Genomic DNA, 19,567 nt, shown 5'->3' with positions numbered 1-19,567 from the left:
AAGGAGAGCCATCCCTTTGTTCTCATGCTGTCTTACATTTTTACTAGCAAACCCTTTGAAATGACCTCTGCAATGATTTCGTTATCATGCTTTTTACGCCACAGGCGACTCAAACTCCAGTGACCAGCGTTTAGTACTATTAACATCTCTCTGTTCCATCTCTAAATCAGAGGGGCAGCATAGCTGACTTAAATAAGGCTTAGAACAGGAGCCCCTGCTGTTTTCTTGACAGTTGTTTTCAAGCGTATTCAGACATGATTCTCCATAGATCCTTGAAGGGCTGTCAGGTGGAAGGAGGACAAGATTTATTCTGTAACCGAGCCCTATTGCTTTAACAACCCTAACATCACTCCAGTCTGGCACTTTTCTCTGTCTCCCTCACCAGAGTCCTGGTCCAGACCACTGTGCAGCCTTGCCTGGATGACTGTGACAGCCTCCTAACTGGTCTGCCTGCCTGTCCAGCCTTGCTCCTCTAATCCTTTCTCGGAGAGCTGAAGTGATCTGTTTAAATTGTACATCTGACCACACCACACCTCTGCTTAAAACCCTGTAATGCCTCTGCATTGCCTTCAGGATAAACTCTAAACTCCTTAGCATTGCTTTTAAGCCCCAGCCCCTGCTCAGCTTGCCAGCCGGAGGCCTTGCCCAGCTTGTGTCAGCCCTACCAAGCCACTTGCACACCAAACCCCAAATACTTCTTACTCTCTCTTATCTCCGGGTGTTTGCCTAGAACATTTCTCCTTCTCTCTTCATCGCGTTAACTTACTTACCTTCCCAGGTGTCACCCTAGATGTCATTTCCTCCTAAAGCCAGTCACCCAAGGCCAGGCTGGGAATGCTTAGATCCTCCAAATGAGTATTCTAGGTTTACCCTATCCTATTTCTTGTTGTTTTATCTTGTAATTGCCTGTTTACATCTATCTTCCTCTCCAGACAATAAACTCCTTGAGGGTTGGGACGGTTTTATCAATCATCGTATCCCCAACACTGGTGCCTGACATAGAGATGCTCAATAGTTATTGAATGGATGACAGGCCACGTAACAAGGATGATAGATGGCAGTTTCATGGGGGTAGATTTCCACTCGTGTACTGAAGAACTTGCTAATAACTGGTGATATTAAAAAAAAACAAAAGGAACAGGCTGACCCACAAAGCCCAGGGAAAGCACCATCCCTGGAAGTCTCCAGAGCCTACGTGGTCGTCAGCAGAGCTCCTTCCGGAGGTGGCAGGTTGGAGTCTGGGCCCTCCGTTCAGTTCCTGTCTGCAGGAAGGCACAATTAGATTCACTTCTGGGGGCAAAAGATGTGGGTTGGGGTCTCAGTTCTGCACCTACTGTGAGACCCTGAGCAAGTCACAGCCTCGTGGAGCTTTCCTCGGCTGTAAAACAGCTGATACCCGCACTGCCTACTTCACAGATTTTGTGGGAACCAAATGAAATCACAAATGTTAAAGTACTTTTAAAAGCCTTAATATCAAATGAAAAGTGTTATTATTTACCATGTAATCTTCAGGGCATGCAGTTCAATGACTAATTTTAGTTTTGCTACATTAGAAAACCAAGCGCCACATGGAGCGTTCCCGCGCAGGCAGAGCTGAGAATCAGCAGAGACCCGCCTCTTCCGTGCTGCACCACCGCCCTGCGGAAAATGCAACAGTGGGGCTCCAGGGCACCCACTGTTCCTGCCATCCGGGAAGTTCCCTGGAGCCTATTACTAAAACAAGGGGAGCAGGGCCCCAAAGTCTTACATCACGATGAAAATCAGCAGAAACAAACTACAGGCATACGCAAGAAACCTGCTCCTTGATTTATGCTTAAAGTCAAGAATAGTTGATAACGTTTCACTTCCCCTTTGGCAAGATAAACCCAATGGAACTATTTAATTTAAAGACTTTTTATTAGGAACCAGGGGAATGAGCTTCTTATCCCTCTATAACAGTCGAGAGCAGGTCGTCAGGCCCAGGATGGAGAGCTTGTCAAAAGAGCTGTGCTGTGCTTCACTGCACTCGCTTAGGGCCTGGAAGGAAAGTGCAGGAACTGGTGTTTGCCAAAATACCAATAGCCTGGGAAGAGTCCTCTACCTTCCTTCCAACTCCACTCAAGGCTGGAGCATGCCAGCAGAGAACACGGTTGGAGTGGGCAGGCACAACATTGTCGTCTGAACCCCTGGCTTCATTCAGTGCTACTTCACTTGGCTGCCCTCCACTCTTCTTGCCGTTTTGTGATTAGGTATTTGAAGAACTCATACACAGACCATGCGATGGCTGTGGAGGGGATCTGGTAGATTACTCTAGCCTGCACCCCTCGGAAGTAGGCGGTCACCCCACCTACTTGATACACCGTCCTGAAGGCACTAGCCATGCCTGTGATATGTCCTGTAATGTTTGAGTTCAAAGCCAGAGATTCCTGGGTGTTGAGCAGTGTTTTGCAAACGTCCAGTGGGGTTGTGGCAGCGGCAGCTACAGCTCCTGCACAGGCTCCGGAGAGGACGTGGGAGCTGGGGTTGTACCGTCTCTGGGGGTTAAAGTGCTCCTGCAGGAATTCATAGGTCATGAAGTGAATGGCTTGGAAGGGAACGTTCATGGTTAGCTGGGTGGTGTAGCTGCGGTAAAAGGCTCCGGCCCCTTCATTTTGCCACACTGCCCGAACACAGTCTGTCACCCGGTGGTATGGTGAGTTGTACATCTGCATCCTCTGCTTGACCACTGGTGGTGCCATCAACGAGGAAGGAAATGGGGACAGCAACCAACCAGTGAGGGAGAGTGTCCAGATTCAGAGTCCCAAGTCAGCGGATCAGCCAATGGGATGGAGAGAGAAACATGTATGAGTGAGCTGTTGGTTAACCTGATGAGTTAAGGGTTCCCTTTTTTGAGAGGAGGGGATAGGAAAGGGTTGGTAACAAGCCAAAAAATAATGGACCCACTTCCAGTAGGATTTCTTTAAAACCAGGCAATTAACGCATAGGATGTATCTCTAGTTTAGAGATTCCAGAGAGTTTCCTTGAAATAAGTACCTATTATTATCATTGTACCCTTTCACAACTCCTGACACAAGAATGACTCTGTGGCAGTGAACATAATAATGAACCTATAACCCTAGCCATCCCAATTCTCAGGTACGCAGAGCAGCTAACTCTTATGACATGAGGATGGTTATCTTTCCACAGGAGAGAAAAAAGTGCTATCAAAGAGAAAACAAAATTCTCAGGCACGTGTGGCTTTAGTTTCCAAACATCTCCTGCTCCCTCAAGTAGACAACACGGTGTGAGCTCTGGATCTTTAGCTTAGCTTTGGCCCTTTCCACACCATGGCCTTGCCCAGACAGGCAAAGAAGTGGAACTTAAGGAACATGACAACTAAGCCATCCTTTCATATTTACTTGGGTACCTCATTCTCCAACTGAAAAGCCAAGATCCAAGCAGCAGTGCAGGGACTGAACTCTACAATTTATCCTTTCATTCTTATCTCAACTCTCTTCATTCCATCATGAAAAGGAGTATTTTTAAATGTCAGTCTGTCTTCACCTCTTTGAAAAAAGGTGAAATAATCTGCTAACGTTTCAGATGAGATCAAATCCACTACAAAGGGGACTTTCAAGGAGGCTCAGGAACAGGCCAAGTAGAGCCATATCTTTTTCCAGGGAAGCCCCATAGATGAATGAAGTCTCAATGAATATGGTTCCTGTCCAAGGGGCTCCTCCTACACTGACAACAGGGAGGGAGCGCCCTCTTGTGGTAACACAAGGTAACACGGCGAGATTTCCCACCCAAACTGATCCGGGTCACCCCAGCTTTCTTCTACCAGAAATAAAGGAAAAGCCCAGAGATGCGGATGCAGCTGCCACAGAGGGAAAAGCTGAGAAATCATTACCTTCCGCTGGATTCATGGCTGCATCATGAAGTAATGTTGCCACACACCCAGCTGCACCTGCAAACGAGAAAACAACTGCCACATGTAAGGCCAGGAGAGGGGACTGATTCACTGAGGCCCCAGAGTGAAGGGGAGGGGCAGTACTAAACCTGGCTGTGGGAAGAGGGGAGAGCCAGTCCAAAAGACGGGAACCCACTACTCCCAAACTCCTGTTCCCACCAACTTAGTAAGGTTACTGGTGTACATTCCACATCTATATTAAGGCCAGAAAAGTCAAAGCTCAGATTTTATCAATAAAGATGGTTCTGAGAAGAAATGCAGTTCATGCCCCAGACAGGAAGCAGATTCACTGGTACTAAGGGACGCAGCAATCAACTGCCTCCAACATAGGGAACACCAGGGGCAAGCGGTCAGATCTTCACAACAGAATCTCACCTTCTATCCTGCCTCACCTATGCCCTCAACCCCAGTCTCCAAGTCCTAATATCTGTCCGTGTAGATCTTTCCTCAGGTCCTGAACTAGCGTATCCCTCACCCACTCCTCTCCACACTCAATTTGGTTTTCAGACAATCCCAATCTCCGGGCTGCTATCCCTTCCCTTACCTCACAACTTCCAACCCTCTGGTTTGTCTGTACAGAAGTCCCTTGGCCCCGCCCCCATTCACTTGTTGAGGGCTTGTCACATCCTCAGTGACACAAACTGCCTCGGATCCGTTGGGATCCCGAAAAGGTGAGGCAAAGAGCTGGGGCTCCGTTACTGTCTTCCTTGGGTGGCTGGGTCACCTCCAATCCTGCCCTGAGCAGGACAGCACCCAACTATCAAGAAATATACAACCAACGGAGGTAGTTCAACGTGTTTCCACGTTACCAGGGCATTAGAAGTTGATGCCAGGAAGAAGATGAGAGGAGAGTCAAGCTGGTAGGTAAGGGAGGATACTGTAACCCTTTGTTGAGGTGTCCCAAAGGAAGGGGTGGTGCTGAAGCAGCCCACAGTCTGAGAACATCAGGTTTGGAAGTCCCTCCCCTATAATCTGGCCTACCCCAGCCCAAAGCTTCAGCTCCAAACCATAATGAGACTGGAAAGCATTGACAGCAGCAAAGCCCAAAGAGTTGGGAAAGTGGGGGAACCAGCACAGGAAGGCTCAATACCATTGGCAATATGGCTATTGCCCCCAGGGTGGATTACATCACTCAATGTCTTTTTTAACTTTTCATAGCAGGCAAAATAGAGAGCGTGGGCAGGCCCTGCGCCTGTTGCTGTGACGTTCAGCCCCCGCATGGGCCTCCACAGGCCCTCTGTTCTTATAATCCTCCAAAGGGCCTCCAACACATTGCGATAGCGGGCGGCTGGGTCAGGCTGTAGGCTCTGCATCCGGGTCTGAAATTACAGAAAGGAGAAGTGCAATGTCAGCGATGCCAACTTCTTACCCAACCTCAACACTCAGCCTCTGGGCACTGGGCAGACCTTCCGCATGGAACTGTGCCAGTGTATAGGAGTGACACCTGGCATCCAGTTTTACTTCCTTCTAAATCTATATTCAATCTTTCCAAGCCTTGGACCTTTCTTTTCTAGTCGTCTATGACCCTAAGAGTGATATACCACTAGTTTCCCTGAGAATATCACCCCTTGGTAAGTGTCCTCGGAACTCCAAAATGATTCATAGCCCCAGCAACAAATATCAAGCCTGTGTTTCAGAAGTTGTTTCTGTGTCTTAATGAACTCAGGCTAAGAGTTCTTTACAAATGGATTCGAAAGGTATTTACTGTGTACAACATACTTTATGCATTATTTCGGAAGACTGATCCTGGGCCTGCCTCATGACCACACACTACAAACTAATGAGATGAAGGCTCATCTTTTGATATATCCTTGATGATAATCTGACCTTTTCAGACTATTTGCACTGGCAGCTGGGCCTGTAAACTAAAAGTCTTGGCAGAGGTAGCATTCCTAATAGATGTTGCTCTAATTTCTTGGGAAAGAAAGTTTACCCTGAAATTATGAAGGTAGAAACTAACCTAATCTCTAAAACTAAAGAGGCTCCCAGATTTCTAATCTAAACGGACTGAATCCCAAAATAGTCATCAGTAAACAAAATCAGTCTCAGTGAAACACAATCCTTGGAATCTCTAGAAGGCTCAATGGTTAGAACAAAAGTATATGGTAGATACTTTGTATGATGTTCCTGGACAAAGTTTTATTGAAATTTGGGAAATGAATCTTATTTGAAACATTTCCCCAAATCACACATCTTCTCTGAAGTGTGAGTCTCCCAATGACGATCTCGTCTATTGATTCATTTCAAGGCTAAGGTAGCATGGAGACTGACAGTTAATATAAAATCACCGTCCAGTGCCTGGAACACTGTAGGCACTCAAGATTTGTTTGTTAAATAAATGAAAGAATGAATGAATCTTAGCTGTGTCTGCACCAGTTCAGAAAGTAACACATAGGCCATTAGCAAGCCAACCAGGGCAACTGATGCCCAAGTACAGTTTAAATACCTACTTCATACCAATCACTGATTCAGTGTGGATCTGAAGCTTGAAGCTTCCTGTTGACCATCTGGAATCCCAAGAATAAAGCTTTTCTCAAGAGCATTGCAGACAAGAAACTAACCAGATTAACAGGTCCTAGTTAGCCACAGGCAATCCACATTCCTCTTAAAGTTTTTTCTCTTGCCTGCCACCCACAAAGAACTGGAAGCTTAAAAGGTTAATTACTGGGAGTTCAATCAGAAATACACAGTATCACTTATCACAATTTGACACATTGTCTTCCACTTCAAAAAAAAAAAAGCCCATAAATTTCCAATAAAGGATGTGCTTACTGATCTTTCACATCACTCAGGGGGTACAAAATCCATGAGAGAAGTTATTCAGAGAGACTACAGGTCTTTGGTGGCTACGGCGACTCATAAAGACAAGCTTGGCCTGGTGGCTCAACAATTATGCGTTTCCATAGGTTTGCTCGAAACTGATCTTGTATAGGGAGAATGTTCAGAAACTGCTTTTTTCTGCTGGAATCAACTAGTCTTGAAAGTTATGGCCTTAGAGGCCTATAACGCTTCACCTCCAAGAAAAACCTGGACTGTGAGTTACTTCGAACATTTTACACACGTCTAAATCTAAGACACAATTCTCAGTGAAAATACATCCTCATGGAGACCCAGGCATAAACTACACCAAATATAAAAGTGAATATGGCTCCCCAAATTTGTGGGCCAATAAATCTATCTTCTGGAGAAGGATGAAATCACTAAGTAAGAATTTATGAATAGCCTTCAGTATAAAAAACTACTGCCTGGCTTTGAAGAAAAACCAAATGGACTATTAGAGAAGTAAGTGGTTTGGTAGAAGACAGGCGACAGTTAAGTCAAAAAGACTGAGTTGGAGTCCCAGTTTTGCTAGATGTGTGGTCTTGGGTATGTCACTTAACCCCTTTGAGCTTCAATGTTGTCATCTATCACATGAGGCAGAATGGCTGGCTCACAGGGCTGTTGTGGGGATGCAAAGAGGTAAGGCATGTAAAAGCCCTTGGTAACTTATGAGGTACTAGAAATATAAGGCTTTTTATTGTATTCAAATATGATTCTTAGAAATATTAGTTCATATCTTAGAATTTACAGATCATGGCAGCTCTGTCTCTTTTATATCATTTCACAAATATGTATGGGCAACTATCTGGTCCTTAACCACTAATAAGTCAGGTTTAATTTTGTATTGTTTTCATTTTAAAGTTTCTCTGTGGCTATAATTATTTATAATCCAGCTATTAATCTGAAGGTTGGGTTTAGGAACAAGCACTATTGTAACATCCTGTGCCTTGCTTGATTCTAGGAATCTGCTTTTGGGAGATTGCACGAAAGCCTTGGCAGTAAGACTGGGTTGAAATCATGACTCTGCCACTTAATCTACGTGACCTGGGGCAAATTACTTAACTTGCCTCCTTGGCTTCATCTATAAAATAATGAAAATAGTGTCTACTTCATGAAGTTCTTTCTAGGATTAAATGAATAGATGTATGTAAGGCACATCAGATAGTGCTTGGCAAACAAAAACAATTGACATTTATTGAATAATAATAATTATTATTAGATGCAAGAAAATCAAATAAGCCAATGTTTCCATTTCCTAACCTTTCATTGGTAAATGTGTATAGACAACCATTTACATCTGGAGTGTGGAAAAGATCGATTTCCCTTTGCTCTTTCCCTCTTGAACTTATTATGTAAGTAGATTATTTGCTTCACCACTACAGAGCCAAAAGGCAGTGAGTAGGCAGATGATTTTGAGAAGAGTCCTGACCGGTTCGGGTTGCAGAGCCTATCCCTATAGACAAAGTCTGGTGCTTGCCTCTGAGGCTCAGAAAAGGAAAACTGGGATTTGGGCTCCCAAACCCCTCTATTATGACCATGGAAATAGCTGGCTGAAGAACCATGGCCTATCAAGGCTAGGCTGACTTCCCAGGGTCCCTCCCAAGGATATTTTAAGTTAACTTGACCCTGATAAGTGGCTGGGGGTCACAGGCTTGCATGCCAGGAGGCAATCTCAGCTTTCATTTGCAAACACTGTGGCTGCCCTTTAGGCCTCAGCAGGGATACCTGCCTCTTGTCTTAGGGTATGGTTGGGCTACTCTTCCCCTCCACCACCCATTTAGGGGCAAGAGGAAGAATGGCTGCCCAGGGACAAGGAAACTAGGAAGCCCCTTCTGAAGGAAGAGATTTAAATTTTGCTTTCATGTCTGCACAATGGTGTTTAACATATTTACTGACACCAAATCCTAGTGGTCTCACCTCGTTCTTCCCTCTAGTCATTTACATCCCAGCATTAATGGCAAATGAAAATGATTCTTCTAAAAGAAGCTTTTCTGTTTTTGAAGACTCCTGAGCATTTTTTCCTCCAGATCAAATAATTACTTCTTTAATGTAGGGCTTTGAGGCATGACTGTAACATTGTATGACTAATTTTTAAAAAACAAAAATTCCAAAGCTTATGTAAATGAATAAGAACTGTTCTTCAAAATAGTTACCTTGGAAGGCTAGAACTGTCTCATTCCAGCAACGCCGTGGTTTTGCAAAACATTTCTGGAACTCCTCTTTTAGAAGTGTTCCCTCAGTGGGTTTATTGGCTTCAGGAGTAAATCAGTCTCCTTGCTTTCCAGTCCCACCTTATCCTTGCCCAAACCAGTATTATCCCTTTTGATCTCCCACCTTATCCACCATATTTGATTCTCAATGCTCTCAGTTACTAAAAACTCAATTCCATCTTGTCACAGGACAAAGGTTTGTCCCCATTAAGGATATGCACCCAAATATTCTAGAGGCATTTCTAACAGAGGAATTTATAAAATGTTTACAGCAACAATAGCATTATGGAAAAATATGGAGTAAGGAGACAGCCTCCCAAGGTAATGGGACAACACTTAAATCGACAATCGACAAGTTGTAGTAAAATTCTCAGTCAGTTACATTATGATATTGTATTTTTCAAGTCATTAAGTAATTTTCATTGCTCTCCTTGATCTAGTTTTCATTTGATACCCATCCTGAAACATAGCTCTGTAGACCCTGCTCTCCACTCACAGTCTTAGTGAGGTTACTTTGCAGTTAGATCATCTTAACTTTTGGACACACAGCATTAACAACTCACAGTCATTCAAACTAGACCCTTTTACATGAAGGTCTGAATCTTTTTAATGTATACTTATCCATTTTACATTTCAATATCGTTAAAGCACTAACCATCCTCTTACTTCTCTCTCATGGATTTACTGTTTATTTCTACTCCTCCCAATTGACAAGGATACTTAAAATTTTAATAACCATTTAGGCCTAGTGCATTGACCACAGTTTCAATGGGCACGGCCCTCGGTAGGAGTTACCTTGCAATGTGCTAGAATACTCCTACTAACTCAGCGTCATTCACAAAGCTTAATGAGCACTTTCCCCATTTCCTCATCCACATTACTAATGAAAACATGAACAGGCAGTGGAACCAGGGAGAAGCAGAAGAGACAGACTTTGCACTTCCCAAGTTGATATTCTCTTCCTTTTGAATGTGTAACATTTTCCTAATTTGAGAAGAAAACATACATCAAATTGCTGTGAGGACACTTACTATTAGCCTTAATATGTAAAGGAGGCACCAAATTCCCCTCGAGTTTACTTCTCAGTCTGTATAGTCCTCACTGTTAGTCACCGGTACCTTTGCTAATGCACGGGAAAAAGAACCATAATGAACAATCTGTTCCCCTCTTCACCCAGCTTTCTTCTGAAGCACTTGATTTCTGTACCCACTAATCAGCCTGAATGGTTGCGGATGTGATTAGTTTTACTTTTACATGAATCCTGCCCTCGTGCTGATCCAATTCCATTTTCATCCAGTTTTCTTCACGCTTACATCTACTTTCCAATACCGTCATGCTTCCCTTCTAGGCAACCTTTCCCTTTGTGTCAACTTCAGGTAGCTAAAGAAATACGCGATCAGTTCCATTTCTCGATGGGGGCTGATGTGCTCCCCACACACACACAATCCTAATCCTAGCTCAATTTTCACGTTCAGGAAATAGGTGGGGTATCATGCTTGCTGCACAGAGAAACCGAAAGCTTTTCCTGAACACAGTCTTTCCCATATTATTTCCAGTCTGGAACTCTGAATTCTGACTGCACGACGATTCCCAATCACTCATGGGTGAAGATTTAATAAGTAAATTCTTTATCTGGCTGAGAGATTCCAGATTCTGCTTCCTGCCCAGTCACTTTTAAGGGAAGACACAGCAAGCAGCTTGTAAAAGCACTAGCCCAGAGAACATCGCAAGCCATTAAGATCCTATTCAGGGTCTGATTCACGCCAGTTGGCTTCACCTTAATCAAGTTAGTAGCACTTACCTGTTCCCATCCCATCCCACCCTATTCCTGTTTACTCCCAGCTGGGATCCAGGCCTTTGGCTGACAGATTTTCGGTCCAGAGTCCCAATTCAGATTTCACTGACGGTTAAAAATGGGTCCTGATTCCTGACTGGGACCAACTCCCAGCCGAGACCTTGCTTGCATGGAGTGTCGGTCGAATCGCGTGGTGGTGCCAGGAGCCAGGAAGAACTCATGTGTCAGCTCCAGCTCTCAGCCGGGATCCTGGCTCCGGACAGGACCCAGGGGTCGGGTCAGCCCCAGGCCGGGTTCGGAGCCGGTCCAGGTCTCACCTTGACGCAGTCGACGGGGTACATCACGCAGTGCTCCAAGATGCCTGCCACGGCGCCCGCCACCATGTGCGTGGTGACAGTGGCTCCAGCCGGCAGCGCCTCGTAGTCCGGGCCGGAGTCCGGGTCCTGCCGAACCGGGGGCCTACAGGCCCCGGCCTCCCCGCCGCCGGCCCCCCGGCCCACGCCCCGCTGCAGCCACCCGTCCAGCAGCGCCGACTCCCCGGGGCTCCGCCCCGGCCCGGCCGCCGGCCCTCCCGCCACACCGCCAGCACCCCGCCCCTCCAACTCCATCCACCCGGGCCAGCTGCGGCGCCCAGGCCGCCGCCGCCGCCGCCGCCGCCGCCGCCGCCGCCGCCGCCACCCCCCAGACCCGTCGCGTCCGCCTCAGGCGCGGCCCAGAGAGCCCGGGGCCTCCGGCTCCCGCTTGGCCCCGCGGGCACGCCCCTCCGCCAGCCATTGGTGCAGCCGCCAAGTTGTCCCCGCCCCCTTGCTTACGTAGGAAAACTATGTCTGTGTCATTAGTGAAGCTGCCTGTCATTCCTCCGCTCCGCGGCGTTGCTGCCGCTTAGGTCCCACCCCTTCCCCTTTGATCTCGGCAGCTTCTTGTTTATTGGCTACTGATTGGCTGACATGGACGATCAACCCGCCCTCCGACTTTTCTGGAGGGCGGGAGAAACTTAAGGCTGAACTTTGATAGGCTCAACCACTCTTGATTCTCTGACCACGGCCATTGGGCCGCACGACTTCGGGATCCGATTGGCTAGAGTAAGAGAGCCAGGCGCCCAAGGGGCAATTGAGGTCGGATTTGGTCCCCTGACTGGCGCCTGTGGAGCTGCGGGCTCTGCGGGCGGGATCGCGGGGTAGGGCCGGCGCCAGGCCTTCAAGGTCAAACCACTGACGGGTGCCGTTAAGACCCGCGCTCGAGCGCCCACCCCAAATCCCGAGACGTGCGGGTCGCGGGCGGCCGGCCCTGGCCCGAGAGCTCGCTCTTGTTCCCGCGGGATCTCAAGCTGGCGTGAAGCCGAGCCGGCCTGGGCCGGGCATCCCCTGGCACAGCCTGCGGGCCTGTCCGGGAAGCTGTTGCGACACTCGGGCGGTGGCCCGTTAGACTCGGGTCGAGTCTGGAGTGTTGGCTTTCCAAGCCGTGGGCTAGCTAACTCCTGAGGACTCGGAGCTCCTCAGGCCCCAGCGCCCCGCGCTGGGCTTGCACCTGAAGTCGCCCAGTACACCCCGCAGTTGTTGAATGAATGAGTTCTTCGGGGGCCCGCGGTCGCTGGGCCCTGCGCCAGACTGAGAGCTGGGGGCGGGGAAGGGAGATGTCGAAATGGGGCAGGATGATTCAGAGATGACGACAGGTGGAGAAGCCAGACTGGAGGCAGCTGCCCAAGCACAGCAGGAAAAGTATATGGGGAAGTTCGGACGTACAGCTTGTCGCTGAGTGACGCAATGATGAACCTACCGCCTGGTGATAACTGCCGTTTGTGATAAGACCCCTCTCCCTCCTGGACAGGTCGGTGGAGTCTGAGAGGGGCGCGCACTGGTTAAAGAACAATGCCAGCAATTCCCAGCCTTGAGCACCACCTCCTGGGCCGTGACGTTGCACAGGAGCTTCACTAGGGCTGCAGGCTCGGTTGAGGAACACAGGCGCTTTCCCTACTCCGTCTGCCTCGCTTCTTCAGTTTCCCTTCCCTGGAGCGTGTTTGCACAAGCCTCCCCACTGTTTCCAGCTCTCTCTTTACTGCCTATTTTACTGAGATGATGATGCAATTGTGAACTTTTCCATCTGTTTATAGGTTTTCCGTAAATAGGGAAGGGGTTTTCCTTTTTTTCTCTAAAGCTTAGCGGTTTCTGGGCCTCTGGTTTTTCGGGGTTCTGTTTTTTTAACTTTTTTTTTTTTAGCTCATTTATTCTCTTCCTATTCAGCAGTGGTTATTAACTTTTGCGTCTCGACCTTTTGGAAAATAAGCTACAAATCCTCTTCTCCTTCCCCTCCACCTTCCACCCACCCTGCATACACACAATTTTGAAAATAATTTCTGAATTTGCAGAGTCCCTGAAGGTGACTCCTGGCCCCCCGAGGGGTCCATTAACTTCAGATTAAGAAAAGCCTGAGTTCTCACAGGTCTCGCAAAAAGAAACTCACTCAATCCTGCTAGAGTATTCATTCCCTTTACTGCCAAACTGCTCCAGTAATGACCTATATATACCTGCTATGTCCTTTCTCTCCTTAAGCCCTACATTTTTACTCTTTTATTCAGTGGTCGCAAATGACTTTTCCAAATCCAATGGTCTTTTTCTTGCTCTGATTTTTCTGGACTAAGAGATAACACTTAGCCCCTCCATTGACCCATCCCTCACTGAAACTTTTTCCTACCTTCAGGAACCACTCTATCTCTTCTATCTTTTAGACTTCTGAGTCTCCTACACTTCTCTGCCCACTGGGGAGGAACATTCCTAAAGGTTTAATGCTTCTTGTTCATCTTTAATACCTTAGGGAACTTTACCATCCCAAATCTGTTTTCCTTTTTGGAGCCCTGTCTATATTTCCCTGCTGCTTACTCTTTAACTGAAATTTCCATGTGAACATTCAGTAAATATTTACTGAGTAACAACTTTATGCCTGACACTGTACTTGAAGCCGGTGACACAGGACAGATGGAGTCCATGCTTTCACGGAGCTTACTTTTTAATGGGGGGAAAGAGATAGACCAATAAGAAAAATATCAGATAGCTCTAGGTACCATGCTGATAACTGAAATAGGGAGGTGGATAAAGTGTAACTGGGTAGCTACATTTGCATGACCAGGAAAGGCCTTTCTGAGGAGACGACACTAAGGTAAGTTCTGAATAAGAGGCAGGAACTCATGATGGACTCAGACAAGAGCATTCCAGAAGAAACAGGAGGTACAACAATCCTAAGGTAACAACAAGATTGGTGTATGAAGGAACAGAAAGAAAGTCTATGTGGCTGGAGCAAGGTGAGTGAGGGGGGAAGTGATACAAGATGAGGTTGGAAAGATAGGCAGAGGGTGAATATCCACCTTAATTTCTGACTCAGCATGTCCATTCCAAACTCAGCCTTTCCACTCCCCACCCCAACCAATTCCTCCTAAATATTCCTTTTCTACCCAATCAATCAGACTTTAAAGCTGGAATCCTCCTTGACTACCCCTTCAGAATAATTATTCTGAAATGTTTCTTTTGTTCATGCTCTCCTTTTCCTTCTTATTGATATTATTCTTTCCCAGTATCTGATCAGGTTATTGTAATAACCTTTGAAAGGCCTCCCTACCTCTTGATCCCCTGGCTTTACTAGTATTTGGATTTGCCTCCTTCCAGGGACATTGTAGGATTGTTCTTCCCACCTCCTTGAAGATAGGCATGGCTGTGAGATTTGCTTTGACCAATGAAATGTGAGAGAAGCATGAGAGCCACACATTCACTTCCCCTGCCACATGACTGGTGATGTTCAGATGGTGGGAGCACCATCAGTCTGGGGCCCTGGTAAGGATGATGAAGCAGAGTTGCCTACTTGCCACACCTTTCTTCCCAGGTGGACTTTCAGCTTGAGTAAGAAATAAATCGATGTTGTTTTCAGACACAGATTTTAGGATTAGTCCATATCATAGCATAATCTAGCCCAGTGCGTCTCAGACTTTAATGTGATATTAGTCACCTGAATAATTTATTAAAATGCAGACTATGATTCTGTAGGTCTGTGTGGGGACTGAGATCTGCGTTTTGACAAGCTCCCAGGTGATGATGCTGCTATACCTTGGACCACACTTTGAATAGCAAGGACATAACTCATCCTATCTTGTATACCCCTCTCAACACATCTACACACACTCTATCCAACGTCTCACCAGCACTTAAAGCTTTCTGAAAAAACAAATTAGCAAGGAAAGAAACCTCTTTCTTGGTGATATTCTTTATAACCTCTTAATAGCTTCCCATACCTGCAACTCCTCAGTCCGGACTGTAAAATCTTATTTTCTTATATTCCTAGGACAATTTTTTTCTGCATTCTCATTTATTTTCTTTAGTAATAGAAACCCCAAGTTTTAGCTTAGGCACATGCTTCCAAGCTGAAGTCCCTATTTTCCCCAGCTTCCCTTGCAGCTAGCTTTGGCTGTGTGACTAAGTTCTAGCTAGTGGGATGTGAGTATAAGTGATGTGAAACATGTGGGTTCTGCCTTTAAAAAAAAGGATTATGTCCTCTTTGAGTATTTTTCTCATTTTCTCCCTTCTTATGATCTTGAATACAGACCCAGAAGATGTCAACCATTTTTGGCCATGAGGACAAAGCCTATACCTTAGCAGGTGGCAGAGGAAAAAGTAGAAGAAACTTGTTTCCTTGTGGGTAACACTAGTACCTCTGGACTACTCATGTTCTGGTACGTGAGAGAATTTGTTCAAGCAATTGCTGTGAGTCTGAATCTTTGTTACAGCAGCTGATTTGTACCCTAACCGACACATGTTCTTTCCCTAGAATGCATTTCTCCCTTTGTTCTTATCAAAATTCTCATTCTTGAAGGTCCAAAACAGGTGCCACTACTCTTTCCAGCTTACATTACCCTCTTTCCCTCAACTGCCGTCATACATGACCTGGCACGCGGTATGAGTACAATACAGAATGAGATTGATTGATTCCAGCAGCCACACATGAAAATGACTGATCTCTTTATAGTCATTTAAAGAGAAATTGATTTCTAACTCATGCAGAACAGACCATTAGAGTTGTAGAAATTCAGAGATGGAGCCCTCAGTGAGGGCTGGAGAGATGAGAAGATATCCTTATATATTTTAGCAGTTTCAGACTGGAGAATGTGTAGAGGAAGATTTTCCAAGGGATCTGTGGGGAACAAAGTTTCAAGGGAATTTGCTCTTCCTCATCTTCTGCATCATTCCGAAAACTCACCTTCCCAAGGAAGCAGTTCCCCTTTCCGTCCTCCCGTTTCTCAGTCTCTCCTCCCACCTTACAAAGGAAAAGTGAGCCTCCACCCATCCTTCGTCTTACCCTGGTTCACTGCCCTGGTGCATAAAAACCTCCAGGTAGCCAAACAGTCCTGGCGTTAGCGAGGCCCCTTTAATCAGGGTACAAGTATAGCCTTCATGTCTTTCCCTGACTTACGTGTATTTCTGTTAAGGGTAAAACATGGCTTTAGGAATGGATGTTTTGGTCCTTGTGAGATATTCTGTGTACTATATATTGTACAGTGGAGCAGTGGTTTTTTAATTTAACTATTCACCTATTCCAACCCCTGACTATTATCAAAGAATGAATTGTTTCTGAGGGAGGTTCCTCTGAGAACAAAACAAAAAGAGCCTAATTAAGTATTAAAGGTAGTGGGCCTTATTTCATTCAGGTGACACATTTATCACAAGGTCTGTGTCTTACCTATTTATCTTAGGACTAGGATATTCAAGATTTATGAAAATGCATGCTGGGAAATAATAATGTGCTGCAAAGTGCAATGTTCCCTCTCTGGTCAGAAATAAGAAAGAGCTGAGTGATACTCTTAATTTACTCATGTCTCAACTTTAGATTTTGCATTATTTCTAGACATACATGTTTACTTTTCACAGATCAACATCATGCCTTCAAGTAAAAGGAAAATAGGTCAAAAGTATTTTCCTTTGTCAAAAGATTGTTGGCTATACTAGTTTATACCCACTAGGATGGCTATAATAAAAAACTCAGGAAATAACAAGTGTTGGCGAGGATGTGGAGAAAATGGAATCTTCATACACTGCTGGTGAGAAGGTAAAATGGTCAGAGGCTGTGGAAAACAGTTTGGCAGTTCCTCAAAAAGTTAAACAGAATTACCATATGATCCAGAAATTCCACTCCTAAGTATATCCAAAACAACTGAAAACAGGTACTCAAACAAGTACACATACATGCTTGTTCATAGCAGCACTGTTCACAATAGGCAAAAGGTGGAAACAGCCCAACTGTCCGTCAACAGAAGAATGGATAAATAAATTGTATATATACATACAATAAATATAATTCAGCTGTAAAAGTGAACAAAGTACTGATCTACACTACAATGTGAATGAACCTGGAAAACACATTAAGTGAAAGGAGTCACATGCAAAAGGTCACATATGATTCCACTTATATGAAATATCCGGAATAGATAGAGCTGTAGAGACCGAACACAGCTGGGGCGGGGGGTGAAATGGGAGCAACTGCTTAATGGGTACAGGGTTTCCTTTTGCGGTGATGAAATGTCTTAGAAGTAGGTGGAGTTGGTGGTTGCAAGACATTGTGAATGCACTAAATGTCACTGAATTATTCACTTTAAAATGGTTAATTTTACGTTATGTGACTTTCATCTCAATTTTAAAAAGGAAAGATTGGCTAGCATCCAACAGATGAACTGAGTAAGCTAGTATCTCATTATCCTCTCAAATGTCTATGCCTCTGTAACTCCAAACAGCAGCTCTAAACCAGTCATTATCCAACTCCTAGGTTGCCTCACAAAGTGAAACGTCTGGGAAGTGACTGCTCATGGATACAAAGTTTCTTTTTAGTTGATGAAAATGTTTTAAGATTATATTGTGGTAATGGTTGCACAAGCCTGTGAATATACTAAAAACTATTGAATTGGGTGACTTTTGTGGTATATAAATTATATCTCAATAAAGCTGTTTTTGAAAAGGTGAAAGATCAGTGCCTGCCTGGTGGCGCAGCTGTTAAGTTCACACATTCCACTTCTCAGCGGCCTGGGGTTCGCCGGTTTGGATCCCAGGTGTGGACATGGCACCACTTGGCAAAAAAGCCATGCTGTGGTAGGCATCCCACATATAAAGTAGAGGAAGATGGGCATGGATGTTAGCTCAGGGCCAGTCTTCCTCAGCAAAAAGAGGGAGATTGGCAGTAGATGTTAGCTCAGCACTAATCTTCCTCAAAAAAAAAAAAGGTAAAAGATCTAATTGGGATATGTTGAAGAGTATCTTCTTTTAGAACTTGAGTTTCATCATCCTTTAAGCAATAAACTGCTTCACTTTGCACATTTTTTGGGGGGGCAGTTGTAGTTACTGCAATCACATTATCCTTTTTCTTCAAGTTTCTCCTAAAAAAATCTTATTTCTAAAAGCAAAAAAAGACAAAACATTACTTTTTCTGAATAAGGAAAATTACTCGTTATGATCTATCTAAGAAACAAACATAATGTCATCTCTGGCTCATAGGCAAAAATCCGGAAAAATTACTTTAGTTTCCCTGGTTCTTGTCTAGTAGGAAGTTGCGGTTCATGTCATACTCAAATTAAGTTGAAACAGATGCAGTTAGGAAAAAAATATTTGATATGGTAAATCCATATTCATTCTTATTTGGGCACAAATCTCCCCACTGCCACTCATTTTCCCCCTCATTTATGCATGTCTATCATATCCTTACACCTTGACAGAAACATGTAAATTCTGTAAATAATGCCCTCAAACAATTGTTTTTACACCTTTTTGTAAGCCCTACACCTACTAATTGTATAATACCTTCTCTTCTTTTTGCTGTTTATTTCCACAAAGTAGATAAAATAGCACTCTTAAAAGCATCTACTTAGGGGCCGGTCCCATGGCCGAGTGGTTAAGTTCGCATGCTCCACTGAAGGCGGCCTAGTGTTTTGTTGGTTCAAATCCTGGGCGCAGACATGGCACTGCTCATCGAGCCACGCTGAGGCAGCGTCCCACATGCCACAACTAGAAGGACCCACAACTAAGAGTATACAACTATGTACCGGGGGGCACCATTTCATTTAGTTAGAATTAATTTCTCCTTCTCAGATGTTGACATGTTTTTTTTTAATTCTGTCAAATGTATGACCTTAAACTTATTGTTTAAATCTTGAAATTACAAATCTGTATATAATATTTTACAATGCCAATTTCTGCCCATCTATAATGACTTCTCAAGGTACTGTAACATGACCTAAATAATTGAAATTGGTTTTTGTTCACAATCAACAAGAAAAATCATGGAACACACCCAATTTTATGGATTTTTTAGCTCCAAAACCAAAATGCCTCTAAGTGAAAGAGAAACAAGGATAATTAATAGTCACTTGACAAGCCTTTTTGATGTTATTTCCAGAGATTGAGAAAGTGATTATTCAAATGAGTAACACATCCTTTTGCAGATAAGATGGTTTCTAATCCTTTAACAAAATTTGAGGAGATTGAGTGTGGTGAACATGATGTAATCTACACAGAATTCGAAATATATTACGGTGTACATCTGAAATTTATATAATGTTATAAACCAATGTTACTACAATAAGAAAAAATTAAAGACATAAAAAAAATTTAAGGAGATTGAAAAATTGTGACAAAGATGGTAAACCTCCACTCATTTGCTTATTTGTGTAAAAATGTTCCTTGGTACCTACCTATAATAACAAAAATAGGAATAGAATTGGTGAGGAACTACCAAAAAATAACAGACATCTAAAGATCAATGATGTAATTTAAAATGTTTTAAATGCCCAAT

At 44.5% G+C, this 19,567-nt stretch overlaps 1 protein-coding gene and 1 long non-coding RNA gene across 9 annotated transcripts; one reads left to right on the top strand and one right to left on the bottom strand.

Moving 5' to 3' along the window:
* Window positions 1-1,877: 1,877 nt before the first annotated feature.
* On the bottom strand, window positions 1,878-11,376 carry SLC25A28 (solute carrier family 25 member 28). Of its 8 annotated transcripts, none has more exons than XM_070559561.1 (5): window positions 11,071-11,253; window positions 9,990-10,081; window positions 5,019-5,247; window positions 3,869-3,925; window positions 1,878-2,704 (listed from the first exon to the last, which is right to left on the bottom strand). In XM_070559561.1, exons 3-5 carry the CDS (start codon window positions 5,239-5,241, stop codon window positions 2,187-2,189), a joined length of 798 nt encoding a protein of 265 aa, XP_070415662.1. In that variant the 5' UTR covers window positions 5,242-5,247; window positions 9,990-10,081; window positions 11,071-11,253; the 3' UTR covers window positions 1,878-2,186. The 8 variants fall into 8 exon arrangements, with proteins under 8 accessions (XP_070415662.1, XP_070415664.1, XP_008539144.2 ...); XM_070559563.1 differs by having other exon boundaries at window positions 5,078-5,247; window positions 11,071-11,210; XM_008540922.2 differs by lacking the exon at window positions 9,990-10,081 and having other exon boundaries at window positions 11,071-11,376.
* A 1,021-nt stretch (window positions 11,377-12,397) lies between these two features.
* LOC139073788 (uncharacterized) lies at window positions 12,398-17,747 on the top strand. Its single transcript, XR_011522788.1, has 3 exons — window positions 12,398-12,580; window positions 15,339-15,467; window positions 17,552-17,747. It is a non-coding gene; the product is annotated as an uncharacterized lncRNA (long non-coding RNA).
* Window positions 17,748-19,567: the final 1,820 nt, after the last annotated feature.

The sequence above is a fragment of the Equus przewalskii genome, chromosome 1, assembly GCF_037783145.1.
Source record: "Equus przewalskii isolate Varuska chromosome 1, EquPr2, whole genome shotgun sequence".
In the NCBI taxonomy this organism is placed as follows: domain Eukaryota; kingdom Metazoa; phylum Chordata; class Mammalia; order Perissodactyla; family Equidae; genus Equus; species Equus przewalskii.
Note: the sequence above shows the minus strand (reverse complement) of the source record. Positions and strands in the feature narration are given on the sequence as shown.

Coding starts and splice junctions, on each gene's coding strand:
- SLC25A28 (XM_008540922.2), bottom strand. CDS start 11,361: ATGGAGTTGGAGGGGCGGGGTGCTGGCGGTGTGGCGGGAGGGCCGGCG. Junction 3,926..5,018: donor CAATAGCCATATTGCCAATG/GTATTGAGCCTT, acceptor TCTCGTTTGCAG/GTGCAGCTGGGTGTGTGGCA. Junction 2,705..3,868: donor AGCCATGAATCCAGCGGAAG/GTAATGATTTCT, acceptor TGGCACCACCAG/TGGTCAAGCAGAGGATGCAG.